This window comes from Canis lupus, chromosome 25, assembly GCF_011100685.1.
Source record: "Canis lupus familiaris isolate Mischka breed German Shepherd chromosome 25, alternate assembly UU_Cfam_GSD_1.0, whole genome shotgun sequence".
Classification (NCBI taxonomy): domain Eukaryota; kingdom Metazoa; phylum Chordata; class Mammalia; order Carnivora; family Canidae; genus Canis; species Canis lupus.
The window spans coordinates 18,590,582-18,610,816 of NC_049246.1; the positions used below are offsets into that span (position 1 = coordinate 18,590,582).

The 20,235-nt window shown below is 39.5% G+C and overlaps 1 protein-coding gene across 1 annotated transcript in view; it reads right to left on the bottom strand.

Annotated features, from left to right (window-relative positions):
* The window catches only part of PARP4 (poly(ADP-ribose) polymerase family member 4), a 90,033-nt gene extending 71,083 nt beyond the window's left edge, over positions 1 to 18,950 (bottom strand). The window contains 9 exon segments of the mRNA NM_001145980.1: positions 5,828 to 5,988; positions 9,627 to 9,800; positions 10,874 to 11,011; positions 11,768 to 11,917; positions 12,395 to 12,508; positions 13,879 to 13,941; positions 13,991 to 14,007; positions 16,712 to 16,913; positions 18,819 to 18,950. Coding sequence (NP_001139452.1) covers positions 5,828 to 5,988; positions 9,627 to 9,800; positions 10,874 to 11,011; positions 11,768 to 11,917; positions 12,395 to 12,508; positions 13,879 to 13,941; positions 13,991 to 14,007; positions 16,712 to 16,913; positions 18,819 to 18,950 — 1,151 coding nt within the window.
* Positions 18,951 to 20,235: the final 1,285 nt, after the last annotated feature.

The following is a 20,235-nucleotide window of genomic DNA, read 5'->3' on the forward strand; positions in this document are numbered from 1 at the left end:
TTAATTTTAAAAATAGGTCACAAAACTTTATGCAGAGTATGATCTCAAATTTTGTCAAATATATAATATATGTAATATATATAATATATAGATTGAGTTCATTCATGCATGCATTCATTCACTCAACAAATACACTCTGGAGGTGCTTGGTTGGCTTAGGCTGTTAAGCATCAGATTCTTGATTTCACTGGGGTCATGACTCAGGGTCATGAGATCAAGCCCTGGGTCGGGCTCCACGCTGGGCATGGAACCTGCTTGGGGTTCTCTCTCTGCCCCTCCCGACCTTCTGCTCCCGCAGGCATGTCCTTGTGTTCTCTTTTTTCCTCTCAAAAAACCAAAACCAAAACCATTCTGTGGATATCTATCCAGGCCCTGGAAGTCAGATAACATGGTCTCTGGCTTCATGGCGCTTACATCCTAATAGAGAAAGACAATAAAAATTAACAAATAACTGATTTTAAGTTCTACTCACAAGCCAACCAGGTTCAAAGAGAGGATGCTCAAGAAAGGCCTATCTTTGAAAGTGACATTTATTTTATTGTAACATAGCATAATACAGTATATATTTTAAGACCTAACTGGTTGTTTTGGGAAAATAAATTGGCCGGGTCAGGAAGCAGGAGAGACAGCAGTGTCTGCAGTGAAGGTGGCAGCAGTGTGAATGAAAGAAGCTAATGGGGCACAGATACTTTGGAGGCAGAACTAACAGGGTGTGCTGATGTGGGGATGAAGGAGAGTTGACAATACCTCTGGGTGGGTGACCAGGATGGGGAGGCATGGGGAAAGACTGGGGTCTATGGAAGGACACAGCTGCAGGGCAGAGGAGATGAGAGGGCCTACCCAGCATGTCTTCCCAACTCCTCTTTCTTTGGCATCACACTGGTAGCTTGAAATTAGCTGGGAGTATTTACACCACAGAAACCAACAGTTATTACAAGTCAGGACTTCTATTTCAGAAGGTTGGCTTACTAGACTACTAGGTGTGAAGAAGAATCAATAATTCAATTTGGGATATATTCTACACCAACATGTTAACAGTGATTATATTATTTCTGGGTTATCCCTGGTGGTAAGATTTGGGTGATCTTTAATTTTCATCATGTTTTTACATACTGTCTAAACTTTCAGCAAAGAACATGAATTTTATTACTAGAAAAAGTTAATATGAAACAATCATCATTAGTGAAATGAAATGGAGAAAATCTAATTCTTCACAGCAGCAAAACCTCTCCAGAGGGAGAGATTCACTTTTGTCATATGAATAGTCAACATCACTTGGGTGTGAGGTAAGATCTCCAAGGCCTGCTCAAGAGGCATTAGATTATTAAACTGCACTCTCCTCCCTGTGCTTGAAGAAGTGGCTCTTCCTTCTCTTTGACTCCCTGGAGAAAGTCAGTTACTCCCCTCCTGATTCCACTTTCATTGTTACTAGTTTCTTAATTAGTATTAGATCCTAGCAGATACCTAGGGGAGGGTCAAAAATCAAATCAAAAGAAATAAAAATAATTTGATTATATATAAAAGCAAAACCTGCAAAAGATTTATAGGAAAGGATTTTTTCAATTGGCATAAAATTCACATAACTTAAAATTAACTATTTTGAAGAGTACAGTCAGTAGTATTTAGTAAACTCAAAACGTGCAATCACCACTTCTATCTAAACATTTCAGTACTCCAAAAGATACCCCATGGCCATTTAGCAGTCAGTCCTCCCTCCTCTCTCTCCTGGAACTAGGCAACTTACTTTCTGCCTCCATGGGTTCAATTTATCGATTCTAGATATTGCATATAAAAGAAATCATACAATATGTGGTCTTTTGTGTCTGGCTTACTTCACTTAGCATAATGCTTTTAAGAGTTACCCATTTTGTATTTTGTAGCATGTATCAGTACTTCATTCCTTTTTTGGTGATTAATACTCTTTCTATATTATACACACACACATATAGATTATATACACACATACATACATACACACACACACCCCTCATTTTGTTAATCTATTCAACTATTGATGGACATTTGGGTTATTTGTACCATTTGGCTACTGTACATAGTGCTGCTGTGAACATTCATTTACCAGTATCAGTTCGAGTACTTGTTTTCAGTTCTTTGGGGTATATAACAAGGAGTGGAATTGCTAGGGCAGACAAGAATTCTGTGTTGAATTTGTTGAGGAACTGTCAAACAGCAGCTGTACCATATTACACTTCCAAAAGCATTGTATGAGGGTTCCAATTTCTCCACATCTTCATTTAACACTTACGATTTTCCGTTTGTTTGTTTAAAAAAAATATACCCATCTTTGTGGGTGTAAAGTGATGTTGAGAATGGCATTTGAGGATGACTAACCAGGAAGGTAGAACTCAATTTTAGATAGGTCTGAATTAGTCCATAAAGGGAGGTGTGGGTGGGTCTGGTTCTACCAAGGTGCCGGAACACCAGTTCTCAAAAAAATAGCAAAACCTACCCCAAACTCTGATTTGCACCATTTGTTGATTTTCATGGTATTAACATTGCCATCATAGCCACTTTCCAGTTACTAATGGTATACAGTTCACAAAATCCCTAAAAATATAACAACTGGCCCCTGCATTGGTACTGGGGGCAGAGGGTGCAGTTTACCACCTTTGGCTCTAAGCAGGGTATGAGGCTAATTAAAGCTAACCTGACCCTTTATACCTAATGATAGCTGAGATGCTAAAAAGTCCAGAAGAAAGACTTCAGGCAGGGGAGTGCTGAGAGGTTACATTAGTGGAATGAATGGCCAAACCAATGGAAGTCAGTTCCACCCCTGAGAATAAACCCATCAAATTGGTTTCTGAAATTTGAAGCTGGGTCCGCACTCTCAGAGGAACCAACTAATGCCCAGTGGTGGCTTGTCTGAGCAGCTGATCCACACACGGCTGCTGTTACAGCTGCTGCCCTGGCTTGCAGAATACACATGAGCACAAGACACAGGGACTCTTTCGGTCAACGGGGAGATGGATGTGACTGACATTTAGGAGTGTCATATCTCTTAACGTATTTTCCAGACTTTCAACTATTTTCATGCCATGGGGGGGCTGTTTTAGAAGCTGCCACACACATGGTTCTGCATCTTAAAATCTTAATTTAAATGGATTTTCCTATAATACCCTTCAAAACAAAAAATACCATGTGATCTAAAAATTTTTTTTTAAAGATTTTATTTTTTTATTTATTCATGAGTGACACAGAGAGGAGAGAGAGGCAGAGACAGGCAGAGGGAGAAGCAGGCTCCATGCATGGAGCCTGACGCGGGACTTGATCCCAGGTTTCCAGGATCATGCCTTAGGCTGAAGGTGGTGCTAAACTGCTGAGCCACCAGGGCTGCCCATGATCTAAAATTTTAAAACTTAATTCTCAGCAAAATTAGGTAAACTTGAAATTAGAGTGGACTAGTAGGGAGTGTTTTCAAGCATAGAATACTGTCCCAAGCTCCATTATATACAATTATCTACATTTATACATTATATACATTTATATTATATATAATATATGTAGGGATCCCTGGGTGGCGCAGCGGTTTGGCGCCTGCCTTTGGCCCAGGGCGCGATCCTGGAGACCCGGGATCGAATCCCACATCGGGCTCCTGGTGCATGGAGCCTGCTTCTCCCTCTGCCTGTGTCTCTGCGCCTCTCTCTCTCTCTGTGACTATCATAAATAAATAAAAATTAAAAAAAAATTTATATATAATATATGTAATATTATTTTTTTTTCTTGTGAGTGTCAATACTTTATTTTGGTGTAAAGACGGGAAGCTGGAAAATAAACTGTATTTAAATTTTTCTTCGTTCCCCCTCACGCTGTGGAAACCCCCTCCCCCCAGAGCTAATCTGTTCAAACTCATATATTAAATAAACTCAGATAAAAATTACAGCAGCAAAACAAAAGCACAGAAACAAGAAAACCAGATGGAGAAGGTAGCCGGGACCAGTAGTGTCTCTTGGTGTGGATGACTGACGTGCTGAACAGGAGCTTTTGTTTCTGTTTTTTCCTTTTCTTTCCTCCTTTCTCTTCAGAGAGGGGATCTGAAGTAGCTGGTGTGTCCAGTTTCATGAAGGCTGCTTCAATAGCTTGGCTGAAGGAATTTTGGAAACTGGGCACAGGAACACGGTCTGAGTTATCACTTCCCCATCGCTGTCCACAGGAGCAGGAGAAACTAAGCTGTCTTCATCTTTTTTTTGAAGCAGTTTTGGGCCACACATCTGCTTTTGCTTTTCCAACTCTCAGCATCTGAGCAAAGGAAGGGAAGGGAGAGTCTTCTTCCAGACTCCTAACGCAGAATGAAGGACTGCCCTGACTGGCAGTGGGTGACAGAGAGGTCAGCATAAAGTCTGCTTGGGAACCTGGACTTCTGCTGAGACAGGGAGAGGGCACCATGGCCCTCAGTGCTGGTGGGCCCCAAAGCAGAATCAAAGGTGCAGGTATAGGAATTGAAGGCAGGAAACTGCTGTAGATTCTCTAGGAGAATGTGGACTTCTGGGTACTTGCCCTGTTTCTTGTTCTCCTCCATCTCAATCCTGCGTTCCTGCGGCATTTCTCCCAAGCCTTCCTCTGGCGCTGCCGCTTCCTCTTTTCAGTGTCATCTGAGAATATCTCTAGGGTTTCCTTAGAGACCACAGGAGGCTGCAGATCTAGTTCACAGATGCTGAACTCACAGGTAAGTGGCAGATGAGAGAGGTATCTATGGTGCTGTCAAACATCCTAGGATATGGAGTAGTCAGAGATCTCCACCACTACTGCCAAGATCTTCTCTGGGCTCTGCTCCAGGCTGCCGTATTCCCTCACAAGGCAGCTCACATTCACAGGGTCCAGGAACATGTGCTGCCCGTCCTCCGCTTGGTAAAAGTAGTAACAAGGAGAGCTGCTCAGATGTGTGAAGCCTGGCTTGCTGATGGGTTCCTGCTGGCTGGACTCAGTACAAATGGTCCCCTTTCCAAGACTGTCATCTGCTAACTCTGCGTCATTACAAGCCTCAGGCTCTGGTTCAGACACTGCTTCCTCTTCCTCTACCAGAGGGAAAGAGAGAAGGTCGAGTCCTTCAAGAAGAAATGAAAGAAGGGACAGACATGTTCATCAACAACATGTTCATCACTGTGCTGCCCGTTGTTGAGAGCTTCGGCTTTGCGGATGGGATAAGGAAGCAGATGAATGGTGTGGCCAGCCGGCAGCTGGTGTTCAGCCATTGGGAGATCATTCCCAGCGACCCCTTCTGGGTGCTGACCACTGAGAAGGAATACTTGCACTTTGGGGAAAAGGCTGATTCTGAGAACCAGGCCGGGAAGTACATGAACGCAGTGCGCAAGCGGAAGGGTCTTTACGTGAAAGAGAAGATCGTGGAGCACACAGAAAAGCAGAGAACCCTCAGCAAAAATAAGTAGCTACTCTACTGGCAGGTTCTTTTCTTTATAGTAAAAGCATCACCCAGGGTTTGATCCTGGAAACACTTTTTTATGCTGCATTCTCTCTGTGTGTCCACTTTCAATAAAGTTGGTCCTTATGAACATTTACACACACATATTTTATGTAGGCTCTATGCCCAGCAAGGAGCCCAATGCATGGCTTGAACTCGTGACCCTGAGATCAAGAACTGAGCTGAAATCAAGAATCAGACACTTAACCAACTGAGCTACCCGGGTGCCCTCCAAGCCCCATTATAAGCACTGAAGAAAGTAATTTGTCATCACAACATAGTTACCTTGTTACTAGAGGATTAAACAGGTAATTAAGGAGAGTAGCTCTTGAACAGGATCTGAATAGTATAACATAATAACAGATCCTAAGACATTTCCTTTATGCATACCTGTGATTATTCTGTAAAACCTCTTTTCTAACTCTCAAAAATTCTTCAGTGTTCTGCTCAACATGCTCAATTTTGCATCTCAGAGCTCGGTATTTGGCAAGAGATGGAGGACTGGGTTTGAACAAATTAGTTTCACAGACATTAACCATGTCTCTTATTAGCTGTAGATGGAAATAATAAAAGATGTCAGAATCACTACATTCAAAATATTTATAGCACATTACACTTTATCAAAAAAGATTGGAAAAATAAGGTTTTTGTCCCCAAAGTTTTTTTTAAGGTTTTATTTTTAAGTAATCTCTATACCCAATGTGGGGCTTGAACTCACGACCCTGAGATCAAGAGTTGCATGCTCCACTGACTGAGCCAGCCAGTGGCCCCTCTCCCAAAGCTTTTGATCAATATTTATGTGAGTTACATATTAAAGGTAATACCTTTATATATATTGCACCCTCAGTGACAGCATACTATACAATAAGAATAATAGTGTCCATCAGGATAGCATATCATTGTTGATAAAGTGTTTTCGGGTATAGCATTTCTCTAATCCACACTACAGCTCAGGTGTTATTTTCCTCATCGTATAGATGGGGAAAGTGAGACTCTAAGAAGCTGAATTAAGTGCTCAAGATTCCACAGCAAAGAGGGGGTGACTGACTAAGTAGGAGCTCAGATCATCAAAATTCAAGTCCAATTCTGTTACCAAAATCTCATTAAGCATGTTCTGTATGCCAGGCATTGTATCAGGTTTGAGAGATAGAAAAATGAATAAGACATGGTTGTCTTCCCTGAAGGAACCTAATTATATTTAGTATACTCCACAGGTCATGGGGCTTGGAGGATGGAACACAGCTCCCAGCTCATCTGAATTACATTTATTATGGGGATGTATTGGTTTTACCATCTTTGAGATGAAAGAGACATGACAGGGGAGCCCTATTCATTCTGCTGCCACACATCTTTATAATTCAAACACACCAGCCATAAAAGAAAAGGTTGATGCATTTTCTATATAAAAGTAAAAAACTCAACCACCACCCAAAATTCACCATAAGCAAAGTAAAACAAAACAAACTATAGAAAATATTTGCAACTCCTTTCCCAGACTACGCTCCCTAACTTATTAATAGGTCCTAAAAGTCATGAAGAAAAATGGCAAGATCCAGAAGAAAAAGGGTCAAAGGACATGAGTAGACAGTTCACAGAAAAAGACACATAAACTAAACATAAATCCTGTAACTGAGAAGTCATTTCTCATCCATAAAATTGGTAAAAATCTGAATGTTTGACAGATACACTTTTGGTAAAACTATAGGAAATAGAAACTCTCATTCACTGAAAGTGGGAGGGCAACGAGTAGAACTTTTATGAGGGAATAAGATGAAATCTATCACAATACAGATGCATTAATCCCATAAGCCAGTGCTTCTACTCCTGGGATCTCAGAGACACTCTTGTGTAGGTATGAAATGACAAATTACAAGCATATTCATTTTGGCTTTGTGTGTAGTAGAAAAGTCTGGAAACAATCCTAATGTCTGGCAATAGGGGATGCCCACACAAGGTGGTGAATGAAGATGCTCTCTTACATGCTGGATATGTTAAGAGGGGAAAATGGGTGCAGAACAGAAAACATGGTACATAACTTCTTATGTAAAAAAAGTAGGGAGGAATAAGTATACACGTGCATATTTATAGTTATTTGCATAAAGAAAATACAAAGACAAGACACTAATAAAAATGGTTCTCTCTCGAGCTGGGGAGTTGGAGTGGGAGGAGGGGACATGTTAGAATAGAGATTGCTCAGAGTATACTTTTTTTTTTTTTAAAGATTTTATTCACTTATTCATGAGAGACACAGAGAGAGACAGAGAGAGGCAGAGACACAGGCAGAGGGAGAAGCAGGCTCCATGCAGGGAGCCCGACATCCTGAGCCACCCAGGCATCCCTAACTTTTATATTTTTGATAGGTAACACATGTGCATTATTTCAAAGTCAAAATTATATTTAAAAGGTATACTATGGGGCAGCCTAGGTGGCTCAGCGGTTTAGCGCCGCCTTCGGCCCAGGGCGTGATCCTGGAGTCCCGGGATTGAGTCCCACGTTGGGCTCCCTGCATGGAGCCTGCTTCTCCCTCTCTCTGTGTCTCTCATGAATAAATAAATATAATCTTAAAAAAAAAAAAAAGAAAAAGCATTTGGATGGACACCATATATACCTTTTCAGTAGCAGAACCAGAAACTGAGGTTCTTAAAGTTCTTAAAGGTGGTAGGCAAATCATGAAACTTTAAATTTGGAAGGCTCCTTTATCATCTCATTTACTGGTTCATCTCATTTGTTGATCTGTCACTTATTTTGGATTACAGACTACTCCAGGAATCTGTTGAAAGCTATAATTTCCCGTAAACATATAAAGTTTCATATCCACAAACTCTTCTGAAGTCTACGTCATAGATTTATGGTCTTGTCCCAATTCCTTCATGCACAGATGAGGCAGCTCAGAACAGGGAGTGACTTGATCTCATCCAAGGTGAGGGGGACACTGTGGCTGCCTTCCTCTTTGCTAACTGAGCCTTGCTCCTTCCCCTACAGTTCAAGGGAGTGGGCTCATTTCTGAGGAGTCAGTAATTCCACTCTCCTTGCCAGTGACTGGCTTAGAATGTGCATATGACTCAGTTTTGAGCAAAGAACTGACCAAAGAGTCTGCAGGATGGGGGGAGATTGTTCTGAGAGACAAGAAAAGAAATACTCCATTTGGGATGCTATGAACAACCACAGCTATAAGGTCACATAAGGTGAGCCAGGCTGAAAGGGAAGCTCAGCTTACAGGAAACACAGAGATGGAAAGAGGCTGTGATAATTCTACCTCTGAGTGACTGGAGGAGCAGCCACTCACAGCTGGCTTTTTGTTATACAGGGTGACAGGTGTCCTCATGGTTCAAGTCAATTAGAGCTTTCTGTTTCTTTTGTAAAAAGAATCCTAATTCATCTCCTTGAGATAAGGAATCTAAAGGACTCCATAAAAATCTGCTTTTGTTCCTTCTCCTGCTTCTATTCTTGCCAGGACCTGCACTTTACATGTGCCTGTGATGTAATCAGTGTGTGTTCTCCTTTGAGGGGACAAGAAGTTAATGATTTCTCAAGAAGAGATAACATCTAACAAAGGGCCAGGCGAGAAGGGCCTGATGAAGCTATCGTATGACTGTCCAGACCACCAGAGTTAGACATCTCCATAAGACCCCCTGGCTCTGAGGAATAACACCTGGGCCCTTGTCTTTGTTCCTACCAGTTCCTGGGGGCCTGAGAGGACACAGATGCCAGACCATGATGCTCAATAAAATCCCCAGACCCCAAGCAAAGATAAGACTCCCTCCTTTCCTTGCTGAGTCTCCCAGACACAGTCTGTACCTGCAGTCTCTATATACCTACAAAAAACTCTGCTTTCACCTCATGCTGGCTTATATTTGATCTCTATCCTGTGAGCAGCCAGGGACTCTCTCTGCTGGTCCTGCACGACCCGCTCTGGGTCCTCAGACCTGGCCTGTGGGCATCATTCTAATGTAGAAAATTATTTCACAGCGTAGCAATTCTAAACATATCTGCCATTGTACTATTATTCCAACACATTCATGTTTGGAAACATGGTTCAGATAACTTCCATGAGGACCCAAAGCATTCTAAAATGGTTCAACGTTTATTTTTTGAGCCAACTTTCGGATTCAGTGATACCTTATTAATCACATTTGGAAAGACCCTTCCACAATTTATTATAAATTGAATTCTTTTTTCAGAGATTTACCTGGCAGAGGTCCTCTTTCTTAGCTAACAGTCTCAGGTCTACTTCCTCAGTTGTTGTGCCTTTGTGAGGTATTAATCTGTAGAACTCAGTCATCATTTTTTGCAATTGTTCTTCTGTTTCTCCATTTTTCAATGCTGCCTTTACTAGAAGTAGAACTCCCTCTGCCTTGCTCACCTTTAAATGGAGGACAATATACGCTTATTAAATAAATAAATAAATCTTCAAAAAAATCAAATCAAATCAAATCTTGACAATCAGGGAGAGAGTGAAGGAACATATGCATAAAAATATCTAAAACCGTTTTAAGATATGTCACAACTATTAGTTAGTTTTCTACTGACACCAGCCATAAGACAGATGCCATACTTTCAGGAGATGTGTCTTGGTTGTGATGATGATGCCACGAGAAGCCTTCCAAAACTGGGCTCAGCTTAACTAGAGGGAAAAACCAGAGCCTTCAATACCTGTGACTGTATATCTAGATCTATACCTAGATGTACATCTATATCTATGTCTACAATGGTATCTATATTTCTGTCTATATCTGCAGAGAGCAGAATACTAATGGAACCAGAGGAGACTTGCTGTTCACACAAGAAATTCAGAAAAATGTCAGAATTGAACTGGGAACAAAATCCAGCAGAACATGTTTCTACTTACACAAGTACTGTTTGGGCTTTGCCCCAGAAAACCTTTTTCTCCCTGAAATAAACTAGTTTAGTTCCACAGAACACTGTATTATTTTACCATAACAATGCAGTTGCACAAGTTGTACCATTGGGAATATTTTCCTTCGTTTGCTCTTTCGATCATACAAAGTGAAGAAGAGTATTTTCTGGAGGGCTGGAAGTATCCCAGCCTTCCCCTAAATGGTCACATGTTAGGAGACTGTAAGGCAGTGGCTCAGACTTGGGTCTGAGCATCTGATCATGAGGACCAAGAGCAACCTTGTCCCTCAGGCCTGTTGCACATCTGGGGACCTAAGGGGCAGGCCCCCTAAGGAGCCAGCACCAGACACTGCGCTGGGAGCTGCTCTTGGGTCTGACGCTTTATATGTAAGAACATCTAGCTGTCCTGGAAGCCTGTTTTCCCCTCAGGGCTCTCAGTGTTCCCTTTTCCCAAGGTAAGAAAAAGCCCATCAGGAATGCACCCAGGAGAGGCTGGACTGGTGCCCCAACGCATGTGGTACCATGTCAGCAGCTGAGCCAGACAGCAGCTGGACACAAGGCGGGTGCTGCTGCAGGGACATTGTGACTCACGTCATTGAGGCTAATCCTGTTCACAGGCTTGAGAAGCAGACGCCCCAGGCAGCCCAGAGCTTCTGCCCAAACCATCTCCACCAAATCGCTCACTTCTTTGCTCAGAGCGCTTGCATTTATTACCTCCTCCAAAAGCAACTGCAAAAAACAAACAAACAAACAAACAAAAAACCCCAGCAACAAAAAGTCTCATAAGTGGGTTGATTTAAAACCAAGAGGAACAGAGACAAGAGAAGAAATAATTAACTGCAGTCACAGAGAGAGTCACAGGCAGCCAAGGGATTGGTATCTGTCTGCACCTCTGCTTCCTGCCTACACGCTCCCTATTTCCCCCTCTTCCTTTTATTCCCACTTCATGTTTCCTTTTGACCCTTCCTTTGCTTTGTAAGCTTTAGGCCTGCTAGTGGCATCAAAGGTTAAGTGGCATTAAGGATTAAGGATGCCTATTCCACACCTAGGTTACAAGGAAATCTGAAAGCCTTGGAGGTATGTTGCTGAAACAACCAGGTCTGTGGCTCATCCTTGAACTCACTCCCCACCATGCTTCCTTGTCTGTGAGTTTACCTTTCTTGTTCTTTTTTTAAAAATATATTATTTATTTATTCATAGAGACGCAGAGAGAGAGAGAGAGAGAGAGGCAGAGACATAGGCAGAGGGAGAAGCAGGCATCATGCAGAGAGAGCCTGACGTGGGACTCGATCCAGGGTCTCCAGGATCACACCCTGGGCTGCAGGCAGCGCTAAACCGCTGCACCACCAGGGCTGCCCACCTTTCTTGTTCTTAACTCCCACTTTCTCCCGTCAGGTTTTTATTTGTCAAAAGAAAACATTTCTATTAAAGATATTCAATCAATCACACAAAATAGCACATAAAAATAAATCTTACTGCCTGAAGTTTTTCGGATGCTAATTGGGTTGCTTCAGGTGTAAAATGTTCCCTTAACAGAAATCCTTGTTTCTTCAGCTCTTCAATGTAATTTTCATAGTATTCACTTGCGTCTGCAGAGGTTTTCTGCACAGAGAACTTTCTAGTCTGTGAATTATAGTGTGGAGCAAAATGTTAGGATGCGAGGTACAATAACTTATTAACCGGTGGATCCTTACTGATCACCTCCTTACACACCGTGGGGAAACAGAATGTCAATAAAGCATTGGATCTCTGCCAGCAAGAGTTTAGTAACTAGTTTTTTCAAAGAATGACTTAAATCTTCAATTCTTCACTAAACAGCCTAATACCTGAAAGTAAGAGGAGAAAAGCCTGAGCAAGTACAACAGGCAGAAGAGATGCATTTGATTCACTGAAGTCACTCAAACAGGTTCAGAGACTGCATACTCACTCTTACTTTACATATTTGTCTGGCTTTGAAGTCTGGCTTTCAAACTTTTTGGAAATGAAAAAAATTAATCAGGGGAAGGGAAAAAAAGAAAAAACCTCAGAAATGAGGTCTTCCCACCAACAGTGCAAGAGGGTTCTTTAAAAAAAAAAAAAAAAAAAAAAAAAGATCATTACCTTGTGGCCATTGGCCAGGAGGAAGTGTGTGGATATGAGAAAGGCAGGGTCTTCAGGGTCCTGGCAGCTCTGCAGTTCTACCACGGCCACCTCCTTACCTCCCTTGGCCCCAATCTGGAAAATAGGCTATTCCTTCAGAAGCTGCATTCGTTAAATAACAAACGACACATACACCATTTAAAAATGTTGATTATAAAAACTAATACAAGGGGCACTTGGCTGGCTCAGTAGGTTAAGCATCTGCCTTCAGCTCAGGTCATGGTCTCAGGGTCCTGGGATTGAGCTCCCACATTAGGATCCCCTCTGCAGGGAGCCTACTTCTCCCTCTCCTTCTGCCCCTCCCCCTGCTTGTGCTCTCTCACTCTCTGACAAATAATAAAATCTTAAAAAAAAAACAAAACTAGTACCAGTTGATTTGGAGATATAATTTAGAAAATACACAAAGTATAAAGGGGGGATCCCTGAGTGGCGCAGCGGTTTGGCGCCTGCCTTTGGCCCAGGGCGCGATCCTGGAGACCCGGGATCGAATCCCACACCGGGCTCCTGGTGCATGGAGCCTGCTTCTCCCTCTGCCTGTGTCTCTGCCTCTCTCTCTCTCTGTGACTATCATAAATAAATAAATTTAAAAAAGGACTGCTTTTGCTGCATCCCCCCCCCAAAAAAAAGAAAGTATAAAGGGGGCACCCCCGGTGGCGCAGAGGTTTAGCGCCACCTGCAGCCCGGGGTCTGATCCTGGAGGAGACCCAGGATCAAGTCCCACGTAGGGCTCCCTGCATGGAGCCCGCTTCTCCCTCTGCCTGTGTCTCTGCGTCTCAGTCTCTCTCTCTCTCTGAATAAATAAATTAAAAAAAATGTTTAAAAAAAAAGTATAAAGGAAAAACAAAAATTACCTAACATCATACTACAGATATACAATTCCTATTAATGTTTTGGTATATTTCCTACTGGTACTTACTTTTACTATAGATAAATCTGTATACATTTAAACTGTACCACTTTTTATATTTTCTTCATCATAGAGGGAATTTATTCTCAAGTTACATTTTATTAAAATATCTAAAATATGTAAATGGGGCATCATTTCAAATGCTAGGGCTTTCACTTATATATTAGAGAAAGAATTTTCTCCTTTTCTTTTTAATGAATAGTAATGGAAATTCAACATGATATAAATACTTAGTGTCAAGTCTACTCCAAAAAAATATATGAACCAGTAATAAACAGGAGAGGAGATCCTTTACTTTTAAAGTCATGTTAATATTTTGTACTGTTTATATTTTTATTATGAGCATGTATTACTTTAATTAAAACAACTAAAAAGTCAAACATAAAATTTTCTTGATTATTAAAAATCAACTCATATATTAAGAAATACTTATTTAGGATACACACAATTTTCCAAAACAATGAGAAAATTATCAAACAGGAAAAGTAATCAGGAGACATTCAGGTTTTTTTTTTTCAAATACAAACCAGACTCTTACTTTTTCCAAGGTGTTATATTTTGCAACTTCAAAGTCTTGTGGAAAATGAGGAATTTCAACATTCTTGTAAAACCTGAAATTTGTATAATAAAATTTTAACATCAAAATGGACTTTTAGACTAAACAGAACTTCCACAAATTTTTTTTGTATGTCTCCTAATTCCATACAAAATATATTTTAAGTCCCTAATGGCTCCTTAGATATTCTGAAAATGGTTAAAAAGTCTTGTGGAATGAGCTGGATTCCTCCTCTGTATAGCTCTAGAGCTCTGATGCCAAATACTGAATGTCTGCATTGGAAGGTGGGGTGGCATGGAGCAGAAATGGGGGTCAGTGCACTGGAGAGAGCGCCAATCCTAGCAGAGGCAGGTGACCTGCACTTTCTTGGGTTCTGACCCTTAGGAGCCGTGTCACTCAGACAGGCTCATATCAGAGACTCTCTGGACTCCAGTTAACCACCTCTCCCATTAAAATAAAGGTGTCAGATTTCTCATAATCCATACTTTTATATTTGGTATTTGTTCTCTCTTTTAACACTAGTAATAACAAATAAAGTAAACGTGATGCTTAATTCACACTACAGTTTTAGGTATGCTTTACGAAGCCATATAAAACTGTAGCCTCACATCCTCCATTTGCAGAAGGCTGTCACTCTTTCCATTTTTTGACATATTAGGTAAAGAGTAAGGAACTGTCTTTACTCAAAAGTCTTCTGAGTAAGGCAGCCGGGTAAGCAGACTGCCTACATCTCAGTTCCTTTTCTTTTTAAAAATCAATCTAACAACTATGTCCAGTCTTATATAATACTAAGCTGGAAATCATTATCACTATGCTAGTGGAAGTAAAGTCTTGAATAAATAAAAGTCAAAAATTAGAGAAGCAAGATAGATGAAAATACTACAAAAAACATGATGTCTAATAGCATTTTAAAACTGTGTTTAGGAGCACCTGAGTGGCTCAGTGGTTGAGCATCTGCCTTTGGCTCAGGGTGTAATCCCGGGGTCCTGGGATCAAGTCCTGCATTAGGCTCCCCATAGGGAGCCTGCCTGTCCCTCTGCCTATGTCTCTGACTCTCTCTTTGTGTCTCTCATGCATAAATAAAATATTTTTTAAAAAATAAAACTGTGTTTGAGTGTCAGCTCAGGTCATGATCTCAGAGTCGTGGGATCAAGCCCCACATCAGGCTCCCCACTTATTGGGGAGTCCACTCTCCTTCTTCCTCTCCCTCTGCCCCTCACCCTGCTTGCGCTCTCTCTCTCTCTCAAATAAATAAATACATACACACATACATACATACATACATGAATAAATCTTAAAAAAAAAACCCAACACCATGCTTGAGGTTTACAAAACATTTTGCAAACTGAGTCTTAATGATCAGAAGTAGATTACTCTGTGAATTCCACAATGTTTTCCTTCTCCATGGAGTTGTCCAGGGATGGATCATCTGTTGTCACTTCTAGAATAAAAAGAAAATGCTTGTTTACTATTCAAAGATTTATTAAAATTATTAACAATAAATCCTGGAATTGTTAAGATCCTTGAATACACGTCATATTTACCATGCTATTCTTTTTTTTAAGATGTCCTTAAATTAGCTATAATAATTGGTGATCTAAGGATGGTACGGTGGGACAAGAAGAAGGTAGATCAAAAATAAAAGACTATAGTATAATTCTATTTTAATAGGCATGTAAGGAGAATTCTAATGTAATCTTTATTTATTTGAAACTCATTGATAGATATACAATTCCAAATGGTATCTTTTTTTCTTCTGAAGATCATGGTGAGCATAGCTATGAAATACATTTCTAGTATGCTACAGGGTCCGAATGAGCTTACCAGTGCCACGTGACAAAGAAGGAAGTGAGGATGTTCTAGATTAGAAGAGGGAAATTCACAGGTTCCTTTGTGAAGCTAAGCAATTTCTGCTTCATAGTTTTCTTATAAAGGAATCCTAACACTGTCTATAGCATTCTGATATATAGGAATAACTCCTTTTATACAAGGATTTCTTTCCAGTTTTAATAATGCTGTCAAGATTTCAAAGAATGTCAATGTATTTATAGTAATTCTGAATCTGATTGTATCATCATGGATGTTGAAAAACATTTTCAATGTTTTTACAACACTGTAAAAGGAGTTCACTATCCTGCCTATTTTGTCTTAGCTACCATTTTCTGTGAGTAATAAAGTCTGAGGATAGCTTTTTGGACAATCATTTGTCTAATGATGCTGCATCACAGTAAAACATTTAGATTTCTGAAACTCCTATAAATAATACAATTTATATGTACAATGTGATATCTAACATATATCATGTGCTTACTATAAAGTATTATTTACCAGAACTGCTTGACTTTTGATAGGTCTCATGAGGAGGGCATTTCCCTATGTCCAAAGGCTTGCTTCTTGGCCAGATTGCAAAATAAAAATCTGAGTTTATAAAGGAGATATATGCTTATGGAGAGATATCTATTGGAAAGAACTTTTTTAGCAAAATGCTAGTCATAAAATTTCCAGTCATTAAGTTGTGGTGATAATTTTTTTAAAAAAGTTCCTTCTCCCTCCCAAATAAAAATTTACACATCAAGTTTTCAGAGATTATCAGTGTTTTTGTATAGTCTTTTTGAATCTGGTCACACTAGATTGGATACTGAGAAATCTATTCCTATTGCTAAAGTAGCCTTTTGTCCTTCACTATTTGGCTATTTTTTGAGATAAGGAATTTTGTCATATGTCTGGACAACCCTTTGACTATATTGTCTTTGATAAATTGAAACATTTACTATTGTACCTGTAATATATTACGTGCTTAATATAAAATACTTACCAGAACTGCATGCCTTTTGACAAGGAGGTGGTATGATGTCCACTGCCTTATTAGGATCATAATTCATTATGTCCAAGAGTCTCTTTTCTTTGATAGAGTCCCATATAAAATCTGGGTTTATAATATGGATCTGGTTCTTTTGGATACACTTCAGTTGATACTGGGTCAGAACAGCAGCATTGTCTAAGATTGTATGTGTGCACTTAGAAAAAAAGAATCAATTCATTATGTACTTGTAAAAAAATCTAAATAAATTACTTACATCTGCAATTTTCACTCTTAAAAGTCTTGAAGATAATTTGTAGTAATATTTCTCAGATTTCTAGAACTCTTATAAATGATATAATTTTTAGTTACATTAAGGTTTAAAAAATCAAGTTTTTAAAGAGTATGGATATGGATGTACTATAATTGATTAGCCAACCCTAGAGGTTATTTCCAAATTTTCACTCCTCTAAACGACACTGTACTGAATGTCTTCATGCACACATATTTGTACACTTGTTTGTTTTCCTAGGAGTGGAGTGAGAGATTCAAAAGGTAATCACTATTTAATTTGTTAAGCTGAATTTTATTAATTTATTTTGGAATAAATAGTATATGCACATTGTAGAATATATAAAAAGTAAGACAATAATAATAATAAATTAACCTATTCCCTACCATTGTTCTCAGTTCGTTTCCCCAGAGGCATCTGTTGTAACTTGTTTCTGGAGTATTCCTGTAGAGCTATTCTATGCATAGGCAACAAACATATAAGTACATAGCCCTATTTTTAGTCACAAATGGCAGTATATGAAACATGCTGTTCTGAAACTGCCTTTCCACTTAACAATTCATCTTGCAGTTCACTCCTCAACAATACATATATAGTTGTCTCCTTTGTTATAATACCTGGTATGCACATTTCAGAAGTTTATATACAATGGCAACATAACTTTCAAAAAGGTTGAACTCACAGTATGTGGGAATTTCTGAAAAAGAGAGACCATGCTGGCATTCTTTACCCAGAAGGTAAACTGAGAAGGTACAACAGGCATGAATTATTTATCCATCCACAGAAATGATGAGATGGACTAGGACGGCCATATAGGGGATGTAATATATGGTTCTGCCTGAACTGGAGGTAAACAGGGACATTCCATTTCTGATAATCACAGGCAAACTACTAAATGTCAGGGAGCACCCAGCATCTAGCTGGAGTTGAACATACTTCACAGAACAAACCAGATTCACGGTCAGCAAGATCCCGGCCTGTGGTTCAGGAAGAGGCAGTGCTGACCCACCCCATCGGTTCACCAACAGAAGGAAGAGCAGCAGACAGGGCAAGCCCTGCATTGGCAGACCTAGAATCTAATGACTTCAGACTTTAATTTCTACTTCTTATGATGAAGTGGTTAAAAAAGAGGAGGTTAGCCTTACTTATTTTTTAAGATTTCATCCAGCTGTCAAAATCCATATTTAAATTGTCAGGCCTACAATTCCTTTCAAGAGAGGAAAGTAGCTTCCTTCAGCCTTTAAATAAAAACAAGCAATACAAACTGTACAAGCAGTACAAGATGAGTTTATGATGCATGTTTTTCTTTGTCTGCTGAGTCATATTGTACAGGTGACACTCAGAGTTTGACATACTGATGAGTGATTAGATAGACTGCTTTTTGCAAATGCTATACACCATAACTCTTCTCCTTTGAGAACAGATTTGGCTGATCTGAAATTATTTGTTTTGCTCTTTAGCTGTACTCTAATAACCTCAGATTCACAAGGTATGTGGGATTTCCCTATAGCCCAAGGGAATGGAGAAAAGGTGGGACGTATGGTCTTCCCTCCTCTGCCCTTCTCCAGCCCAATTTCCCTTTTGGCAATATCACAATTTAATCTGCCTTCAGTGACTTTCTTCTGCTGCCAATTTTTTCTGCTTACTCTTCTAACCATGACTTGTTCTCCTCTTTTTTTTAAAAAAATTTATTTTAAGTAGGCTCTATGCCAAATGTGGGGCTTGAATATCAAGACCCTTAGATCAAGAGTCTCATGCTCTTCCCACGCAGCCAGGTACTCTGACCTAGTATAGTATCTATCATACAGTTCTTACGAAATTTGCAAATACCTGAGGATTTAATAAAAAGGAAAAACTTCCACCATTCTCCTTAATGTCATTTTGTAGCTTTTTCTTCAGTTGACGAGGTAAGTCCTTGACTTTCAAATAGAAGGTACAATTTGCAAAGATTCCCACAGTCATCCTGGAAAAAAAGTTTCAAGTCATAGTTTTAAAGAGTTCTCAATGAAATATTACTCAGCCATCAAAAAGAATGAAATCTTTCCATTTGCAACAATATGGATGGAACTAGAGGGTATTATGCTAAGAGTCATTCAGAGAAAGACAAATACCAAATGATTTCATTTATAATGAGGAATTTAAGAAACAAAACAGATGAACACAGGGGAAGGAAAGGAAAAATTAAATAAGCACAGAGAATGGTGCAGGGCTCAATCCCAGGACCCCGAGATCATGAACTGAATCATAACCAAGAATTGGGTGCTTAACTGATTGAGGCACCTCAATCGTAAGAGACTCAACCCCAGGGAACAAACTGAGGGTTGCTGGAGAGGTGGTAGGTAGGGGGATGGGGTAACAGGGTGATGGACATTAAGGAGGGGACATGATATAAGCATTAGATGTAACTGATGAATTACTAAATTATACTCCAGAAACTAATAATACAGTAGATGTTAATGAAATTGAATTTAAATAATAAATAAGTAGACCACATTATAATAAAGCTCTAGTGAGTCTATGGAAAAAAATAAAACACAGGATTCTCTTTTCAATGAATATTACTGACAGTAAATTTAGAATTGTTCTACATGCAAACTGTGGGAAGCTGGGCATTATTTTAAAAAGACATACTACAATAATTTTTAACTACAAAAATTGAACAATGGTCAAACTTACAATAAGTATGTTGGTTTTAGAATCTTTATGGCTGATACTATGGCACCCCAGAATATACTGGTACAGGCTCATACTATACATCTTAATGAAAATGTACAGATTTCAGTTACAGATCAGGTATGTGGTTTAAGAACATAGAAGCATTTATTTCTAAATTAAAAATTAATATTATGTGATAGAGCGACACCTGGGTGGCTCAGGTTGTGATCCCAGAGTCCTGGGATTGAATCCCACATTGGGCTCCCCAAAGGGAGCCTGCTTCTCTCTCTGCCTAGGTCTCTGCCTCTCTCTGTGTCTCCCATGAATAAATAGATAAATCTTAAAAAATATATTATGTGATAGAAAACCCACAAATTTTTATATATAATTCCATAAAATCAAAGAGATCCATGAGTTATGTGGGTTTCTATTAAGCCATTCTGGAGAAAAAATTGATCAATCAGTAATAAAAATATACAATTTATGTTTAAATAGAAACATTTGTATGTTAATTTAATATCTTTTACTGTCATACTTTCCCACATATAGAAAATAATTGCTTCTAAGAAAAATAAGCCTATTTTGAATTAAA